Source organism: Thalassophryne amazonica, chromosome 18, assembly GCF_902500255.1.
Source record: "Thalassophryne amazonica chromosome 18, fThaAma1.1, whole genome shotgun sequence".
Taxonomy (NCBI): Eukaryota; Metazoa; Chordata; class Actinopteri; order Batrachoidiformes; family Batrachoididae; genus Thalassophryne; species Thalassophryne amazonica.
The window spans coordinates 8,244,985-8,254,370 of NC_047120.1; the positions used below are offsets into that span (position 1 = coordinate 8,244,985).

Here is a 9,386-nt window from a genome sequence, read left to right on the forward strand (position 1 = left end):
AGAGCAGGCACAGCCGGACTAAAATAGAGGGAGTGATTAAGACAAATCAAACACAGGTGTGGGGGGCGAGCAGGGAAGGGCGTGGCAAACAGAAGGAACAGACACACCCCTAACCATGACAGCAGGAAGCTCCGACGTCTTAAGCGCATGGGAGCGGCAGGTAGACGTGGTCAAGGTCACAGAGAGACTGTCAAGCTTGATCCTCCTGGAAATGGTCTGGGTCTTGGATTGTGGAAGAGTCTATGAAGAACCAGGCTGTGGGATCTCAAGCAATCTCAAGGAACATGCAATGCAAACTGCAACGCAAGTATCTGGTAACTACTGAACAGAAAGTCAGGGTTTAAATAGTCTATCAATCATCAGTCACATATCTGATCCAGGTGACAGTTAAAACCAGAATCCAGGGGAAATCCTGACACTTGCTGCCCTGACGCGGACTGAGCAGACAGGTCAGAGCAGTTCTGTGTCAACAGTACGCTGTTCATCACAGCACAATGTGGAGCTCTTAAAAAGCTGCGTAAAAAACAGCGTTTAGATGCACAGAACGCGTGTCAAATATGCGCTTCTGTGCACATTACATAAAAACAGTGTTTGTGTAGTATGATAATTATCCTTCTTTAATTTCAGCCACTGAATTTGAAGTCAGTGTAACACGAACTTTTCATTTGTTTGTTTGTTAGTATTTTAGTGTTTGTTAGTATTTTAGAATAGTTTATGAGTATTTTCATCTGATTGACTTGAAATTGGTGAAGCGTGTAAATTGGCTGTCTATTAGTCTGATGTATTTTAGAACTTTAAAATGGGAGCGATGCTAACGTGTTAGCGTGTCTATGGCATTTTCAGTGTTAAAGTTAGCATTAAGCTGTCGCCTGTCAGCATGTTTGTGTGCATTTGTGTTGAGTATAATAATTGACTCAGCGTTTGTTGACATAAAAGAGTCAAATGCATGACAAATTGTAATTTTTTTTTCATTTATTTTTATTTCTATATTGTAGTTTCACAGTGAACATCATAAACTTACCTGGTGACTCCTGGATGTTTATTGTTGAACTGTATTGTTGAACTGTTTATTTGAAGGTTTATTTTGAACATAACAAAAGAAATAAGTGCAGAGTGATTTTTGATCCAGAACATGTTTAAAAAAAACACTGAAATGCTTCTTGATGATTTGGTTTGTTTTTATTTGATGGGTGCTTTCCAGCTGATTTTTCTCATCTATTGTTATTGCCCCAAGAAATTTATATTCATTAACCCTTTCAATCTGCACCCCATCTATCTGTATTTGTACTTGCTCATTTGTTCTGCAGTTCCCAAATAGCATTAGTTTTGTTTTATTTAAGTTTAATGACAGTTTGTTTCGGTCAATCCATATTTTCAATATGTTTATTTCTTCAGTGATGTCCAGAACTATGCAGAGATAGAAAACGTCTGCATTCTTTTAAGGGGAAAATATTACAACCCCAATTCCAGTGAAATTGGGACCTTGTGTAAAATGTAAATAAGAACAGAATACAATGATTTGCAAATCCTCTTCAACCTATATTTAATTGAATACACCACAAAGACAAGATATTTAATGTACAGACTGAAAAACTTTATTGTTTTTGTGCAAAATTTGGTCATTTTGAAATGGATGACTGCAACACATTTAAAAAAAGGTGGGATGGGGCAACAAAAGACTGGGAAAGTTGATGAATGCTCAAAGAACATCTAATTGGAAACACGTGAGTGTCATAATTGGATATAAAAGGAGCATCCCCAAAAGGCTCAGCCGTTCACAAACAAAGATGGGACAAGGATCACCAGTTGTGAACAACTGCATGAAAAAAATCATCCAACAGTTTTAAAAACAATGTTTCTCAATGTTCAATTGCAAGGAATTTAGGGATTCCATCATCTACAGTCCATAAAATAATCAGAAGATTCAGAGAATCTGGAGAACTTTCTACACGTAAGCGGCAAGGCCGAAAACCAACATTGAATGCCCGTGACCTTCGACCCCTCAGGCGGCACTGCATTAAAAACCGACAACATTGTGTAAAGGAGCTTACCGCGTGGGCTCAGGAACACTTCAGAAAACCATTGTCAGTTAACACAGTTCGTCTCTACATCTACAAGTGCAAGTTAAAACTCTACCATGCAAAGCGTAAGCCATACATCAACAACATCCAGAAACGCCGCCGCCTTCTCTGGACCCGAGCTCATTTGAAATGGACAGACGCAAAGTGTAAAAGTGTGTTGTGGTCTGATGAGTCCACATTTCAAATTGTTTTTGGAAATCATGGCTGTCGTGTCCTCTGAACAAAAGAGGAAAAAGATCATCGGGATTGTTACCAGCACAAAATTCAAAAGCCAGCATCTGTGATGGTATGGGGTGTGTTAGTGCCCATGGCATGGACACCTTACACATCTGTGATGGCACCAACAATTCTGAAAGGTACATCCAGGTTTTGGAGCAACACATGCTGCCATCCAAGCAATGTCTTTTTCAGGGACGTCCCTGCTTATTTCAACAAGACAATGTCAAGCCACATTCTGCACGTGTTACAACAGCGTGGCTTTGTAGTAAAAGTGTGTGGGTACTAGACTGGCCTGCCTGCAGTCCAGACCTGTCGCCCATTGAAAATGTGTGGTGCATTATGAAGCGCAAAATATGACAACGGAGACACTGGACTGTTGAATAACTGAAGTCGTACATCAAGCAAGAATGGGAAAGAATTCCACCTACAAAGCTTCAACAATTAGTGTCCTCAGTTCCCAAATGCTTATTGAGTGTTGTTAGAAGGAAAGGTGATGTAACACAGTGGTAAACATACCACTGTCCCAGCTTTTTTTAAATGTGTTGCAGGCATCCATTTCAAAATACAAAAACAATAAAGTTTATCAGATCTGCTGCAATCCAAAACTTGATTCCAAACTTGTCAGGCTTGGATGCAATGTACTCCTCCCCCGCCCCTCAACTTGAAAGAGGCTATTTCTCAGGTGTCGTGTGTGTGTGTGTGCGCGCACGCGTGCGTGTGTTGGGGGGGGGGGGGGGGGGTGCCGGCAGGTACTCAGCTCATTGAATATATTGCACCAAATGCCTCAAGGCGCTTCACACAAGCAAAGTTTAACCTTACCAACCCCCAGAGCAAGCACACAGGCACAGTGGTAAGGAAAAACTCCCTCTGAGGAAGAAACCTTAAGCAGACCAGACTCAAGGGGGTGACCCTCTGCTTGGGTCACAGAGATGCTCTGATGCACAGTGCTTGTGATAATGGTGTCACGTCCATAATGAGTGTGGTATTACAGATCCATTGTCAGTCCACTTCATGTTAGAAGATGTATCTGGTATATCGTGTTATCATGGCTGTTCCACCCCGTCAAGACAGCCCCACTGTGCATCAGCGTGTCACAGACGTGCTGATGTGCAGCGCACATGAACATGGTGTCACAGCTGTAATAAACATATCATGACCGATACATTTTCCAAACCATTAGAAGGACTGATGATGCAACCGTTTACCAATCAATCAATCAACTTTTTTTTTATATAGCGCCAAATCACAACAAACAGTTGCCCCAAGGCGCTCCACATTGTAAGGCAAGGCCATACAACAATTATGAAAAACCCCAACGGTCAAAGTACATTCTAGTACCAAGGTACTAGAATGTAAATAAAGTAAGTAATCACCTTTGGAACGGCTCCAGATGCGCTTCCCACCACTCGCCGGCCACCTGTCACACCGCAGCCATTAGCTGTCATGTTATCTGTGTGACATGGATGCGAAGTGGGATGGTGAAATCCGCCATGATCGCAAATGCACCGTCCACTATGAAATAATTATTCCATGTGATGCTGCGGTTTTCCTGCGTTGGCCCTGTCATCTGACTGCTTCGATGCGTGTGGCTGGATCATCTGTTCCCCTCGGCTCTCGTGCATTGGCTCATATCATCTGGTCCAGTGTGCGTGCATGAGGCGTACAACTGTCCGCTAAACAGCTGATCACCTGGAGAGGAGGAGAGAGAGAGAGTGTGCGATGGATTTAGTCCTGTCTCACATATATGGATCTGAACACTGATATATTCCTCAAAATTCATATTGTGTCGCCAGCTGTTATACGGCCCGATGGCATCTGTAATGATGTTGTGGTGATGACCGTTGTACCCTGTAGCTGCTCCACAACATGTTGTGGAGGTGAACCATTCTGGCTGGATGTGTCGTGGCCCGCTTCTAATTCACCCCCCCCCCCCCCCCCCCCCACGGTGATCAGATTGTATCGCATGCTGTTTTAATGCTGTGAGAATATTGAGAACATAGTCAAATTGCAGTTAGTGTCCACCTCAACCGCCGTATGATATTTTTCCACCTCAAACGCACCTCGACAGTAGACATTCGGGCTGGATGCGCAACTGTGCCTGACTGTTTAGACTGCTCTCAGAATGCTGTCCGACATTTTCAACTGCACCTCGACACTTCCCAAATGGCATTTGGGCTCGTTCAGCCTCTGGTGTGACTTGGTGTGTGGGGGGGTATTACTCGTACTGCATTCTGACAGCATTTTGGTAGTCGTACTGTGTTCCACCTACATTCGAACTGTGTTCGGGTGCTGTTACGCACGGCATGTGCAGGGATCATTCGAGTCAGGTCGGGGCACCCTCTGAGTATTTGGACGGCATTCTAACGCATTTCTTAGTCCCTCCCAGATGTGGCACAAATTGTGTTTTTATCCCATTCGGCCTGATTCGGCTTCATTCGTCCTAAGTGACAGGACCCTAACAGTGTTTTTGTCCCTTTCTGCAGAGGAAATCTGAAGAAAAACCTTAGTTATATCAGCAGTAAAAGCTACCTCAATGGTAACTCAACTTGGTGGCGTCCATTTTCAAATGTTGTAGTCTGTTCAAAACCTCGTAGGACGTCTGGGTCCTCTGGGCTCTCTGCCTGTTTGTTTACTGTGACCAGGGCATCCACCTTCCAGAACACATGTAACTGCTTTATTCTTGTAAAGACAAGAGAAAAGTCAGTCATGTTTTATGTCACTTCTACCTGTGTATGAATGACTGTTTTTGGGCTGGTCACCAATGCTGCATCCAGTTATATAGTCGGCAAAAACCCGTACATTCAGTTCTCAAAGGTACAGTAGAGGCTGAGTCCCACATGCTGTTTCCACTGAGAGTCACGGCTGTTTGTGCTCGTCAGCGTTGCACATGTTCGGCACCACAGCACGATGACGTAGTGTAACCGTTTCCTTTCCTCGCTGCCTTATACCTTCCCCATCTATTAGTCAGGTATCCCTTTTACTGCTGGGTGCGCAGCAGGAAGGCAACGGGTGCCATCACACAGTCCCTGCTGTGTCCAAAGACCCAATATGCTTTTAGTAGTTGGCATAAGGCACCTGGATGATCTACAGTAGTAACTCCATAGTATCCCATGATGCAGCTGGAGCCTGGTAGCCATAGAAGAACTTCCCAGGAAAATCAAGGAAGAATGTGGACATACATGAAAATGGTAGCACCATCAGACGGACCATGGTATTGTACAAATACATATCAGGAACTGTTTAAATAAGTTTGCTCCTGCAAAATGGACATTTTTGGGGCATACATGGACATTTTTGTGTGCAGCACATCTGGGTCAGAGGACAGGTAAATTTGTGGCGATGCAGTGCCTCTGAATTATGTCCATATTACTCTTGAGTTTATTTCTATTGCATACCACAGTAGTGGTTGGTTAGTACTTAAGGTGCCCTGACACTTGCACAACTTTGATCTGTGCACTTCCATCCACTTTGTCGTGACGATCCCACCCACTATGTTCCCAGCTGGATGCCGCGCTTTCTCAGAGCTGGCTGTTGAAAATGCCACTAATTGCTTCCAGAATCACAGAGGACCACTCCAGCAGCAGCTTTTTTCATTTCTCTCATGCGCTTAATGAGGTGGAGAATGCATTTGGAATCATCTAAAAGCTAATTATTTGTAATGTTTATATTGTAATAGCTTGGTAAAACAGTTGCATGTTCATCCCTTCTTGTGTGCAGCTGTAAAAGTATGTTTATGATAGATTTAACATCTCATTATAATCATTCAGATGAGCTGCGCTCTGATGTGGTGCACTGACGCAATCACTCCCACTCACACACAGTGTTTTTTAATTGTTTGCACAAGCTTCATGTGAAGTTCATGTAATTAATGCGTGATGGAGATTTTGAACATTTCAAAATTTTCTTTCTGCACATGCACGAAGCTGCGCACAGTTTACAGTGGTTTACAACAAGTTTGAGACGAGTTTACTCTCATGCACGGCAGAATGCATGCAAGTGCGCGGATCAAAGTTGTGCAAATGTCAGGGCACCTTTACTTATTGACACAGACTAACTGTATTTTCCACTGAACAGCGACTCATCAGTGTTAAATTATCACAGTCACCACCTGCACTCTAGACACACATTTCGTTGGAAAACTCTGAGGATAATCTACTTTACTACGCATTTATTACAGTAGCTACAGTGAAACTGAAATGGTATAAAGTATGAAATACATTCGTTTCATAAGTATTTGGACACAGTTGTTTTTAATGTTGCCTCTGTATACCATCCATCCATTTTCTAAGGCCACTGACTCCAGTTAAGGGTCACGGGGGGGGGGGGGGGGGCTAGCCTAACAGTCACTGGGTGAGATACAGGGTACACCGTGGTCAGCTCGGCAGATTATTGCAGTGCGCTGTAAAACAGGAGAGTTGGGCATGTGATGCTGTAAACAGTTGCTAGAGTGGGCCTGTGGGTAGGAAGACGTTAGGATCAGGCAGTGATCAGTGTCGGAGGTTAAGATCTAATTTTAAGCCCTGTGCTAATTTACAGGAAAACTGCAAATTTCATGGAAATTAATTCATGTACTTTATTGTTTGTAAACTTGACTGTTTAAATGTCCATGGACCATTTTTCTGACAACATTTGAAATGTGGGTGTGGCCTCTCTGTGCTCTCTGAGCACTTTTGATCTTGTTGCTTTGATTCTGGTATGAATATTTTACACTCCACAGCAAAACAATATTATCTCACAGATTTTACATGGTTATACACAGCACACTGATTATTACAAAGATCATTATTAATTCAGTGTGCGTTTGCTTGATTCTCTCGTGATACCTCCGTTGGTTTGTGCCGACAGAGTCAGTCACATTAAATCACTGATTTTTACATCAAAGAATAACAAATAATTACAAAAATTCACCACCAACTGACTGTCTGTCATCTGTAACAGCTACAAATAACGATACGTCTCTGTTGTTGGTCTCTAAAGGTGAAGGTGAGCTGAGCAGGGACGACATGACTTGTGGGATTTCAGCCGACCCTCAGGTCCAGCGAAGAACGAGACCCTCTAAAGCCCCCCCGAGGTCAACCAAGAAGACCAAAGTCTCCGGCAGAGCGCTTAAGATCAGAAACTACAACATGAAAGACTAGGACACACACAGAGGAGGCAAAGGACAAGTACACACGTGGCCTCAGGTTCCCAACACCTGATTCTCAGACTGGAACCAGGTCAGAATTACGGCAGATGCCAACCAGGTCAGAATCTTGGACTGAGGACTGAGATCATGTGTCATTATGGTGGAAACAGACCACTCTTCATCCACAGATGACACGTTTTATGTTTTTGTAATTTTGTCCATGAACACTGAGCCCCAAAGTTTCACCACATGACCCTTTTGGACGGGTTTGACTTTGGCCTTGCTGAGACCTTTGACCTCTGCTTAAAGTTGAGTCGTTTTATGTTGAGTGCACAGTACTATATTTGGTACGCCTTCGACAGTGACATTTGTCTTTGGTGTCACAATGTTACAAACCGAGTGTGTTTGTTCTGTCAATAAGAATCTTAACAGGTTCTGTTTGCTAACGTGCGCTGCCCAACTTTAAACAGAACCTTTCCACAGTGTAAGGTGGGCTTGAAGCTCTCAGTAATAAGCAGCACACGCAGGTCCCCGCCTTAAATTTGCACTGAAGCAGCATGTCATCACGAGGTCGGCACTATTGCAGGCGTCATGTGTTGGTCTTAAAATGAGGCGTTGGTGCGCTTCTATCATCAGGAACCACAGACCACCAAACACCAGCTCAACAAAAGTTCAGCGAGTAGGATTTGTCTTATTTACAGAGGCGGAGTCATGACGGCTGGACACATACTAAGGAGGCATGCAGTAGTGACGCAGATGAGTGTAACGTTCATTCACATGGCGATTTGGATTTGATCTGTATATTTTTTTCAAAAGTGCTAGTCAAGAGAAATTTCAGGTTGGCAGCCATATTTCAAAATGCCCTTGAGATGTTGTACGGTGGATCATCAAAATGTGGACCCCATTTGATCTGTTAGTGTGAGACCACAACTTGTTTATTCAGAGAGATCAGTTTATTTGAGCACACGTGAGGATGTGTTCAAACCCCGAGGTGTGCCAAAGAAGCAGATCGTGGTCCACCTGAAAACACTGAACTCCATCCAGTCCTGACGAGACCGTAGTCTGGTTCATGTGACCAGCCAAACCAAGTCGGCAGACCAGATATCCACCCCCCCGTGTGTGTGTGTTTGTGTGTGTGTGTGTTTGTCTTGGCTGTTGTACGGTTTAGTTTTTTTGTTGCCCTGCACAGTGACTCGACTCATAGTGTGGCACACACACGGGCCTCATTTAAATTTAAACAATGCACAACTTGTTAAAAATAAAGCGACGTTTGACACAGTCACCCTGCACACGCGCACTGACATGCTGCTGAGGATTGCTTGGTGTTGTTATGGAAGAATTCCCACTTTCCATTCAGGGACGTTGCTTTCATGTTTGCCAGTTCTTCACCTGTCTCCACCTGTTTTGCAGGAATTTCCATGCAAATTCCTGCAAAACAGGCTGATCTTGAAGTCCTCTCAGATTAAGAATAAGAATAATAAAGAACTTTATTCATCCTGAAGGAAATTGTTTTGCCAGAGTGCCGAAGCAGTAAACATTGCTTTTTTTTTTTTTTACACTGACAACGAGTACAACATGTTTATGCAAAATGACTGAAAGACACTTAAACCTTGAAAAGCAAGTAGACTGGAGTGTGAGTGAATACTGACTGAAGCAGCAGGACTGTGGTCCGGTTTCTGAGCAGTTCAGTAGTGGCTGCAGTTTTGCAACAGAAGTTTGTGTTTTCCCACAAGATGCTGCACCCACCATCCAGCAACTGATAGACCCTGAGCTGTTACAAAATCATGAATCGTGCTTCAGGTCTCACACACAGTTTCAGTTTCGTCATGTCATTGAACCTTGGACTTCCATGTAAGAGCATGGCAGCTGTAATTGCAAATAAACCACCTATCAAAATCTGGAAACTCCAGGAACTTCTGGAACAGGTTATGGTTCAAGGGGTTGACCCACTTTGCTTTAAA

The 9,386-nt window shown here is 43.5% G+C and overlaps 1 protein-coding gene across 4 annotated transcripts in view; it reads left to right on the forward strand.

The window, feature by feature from the left end:
• Nucleotides 1–8,941, forward strand: part of ccdc57 (coiled-coil domain containing 57) — a 71,560-nt gene extending 62,619 nt beyond the window's left edge. For all 4 annotated transcript variants that reach the window (XM_034194385.1, XM_034194386.1, XM_034194387.1 and 1 more), the window contains one exon: nt 7,278–8,941. In XM_034194385.1, coding sequence (XP_034050276.1) covers nt 7,278–7,438 — 161 coding nt within the window. In that variant the 3' untranslated portion in view covers nt 7,439–8,941. The remainder of the gene's footprint in view (nt 1–7,277) is intronic.
• Nucleotides 8,942–9,386: the final 445 nt, after the last annotated feature.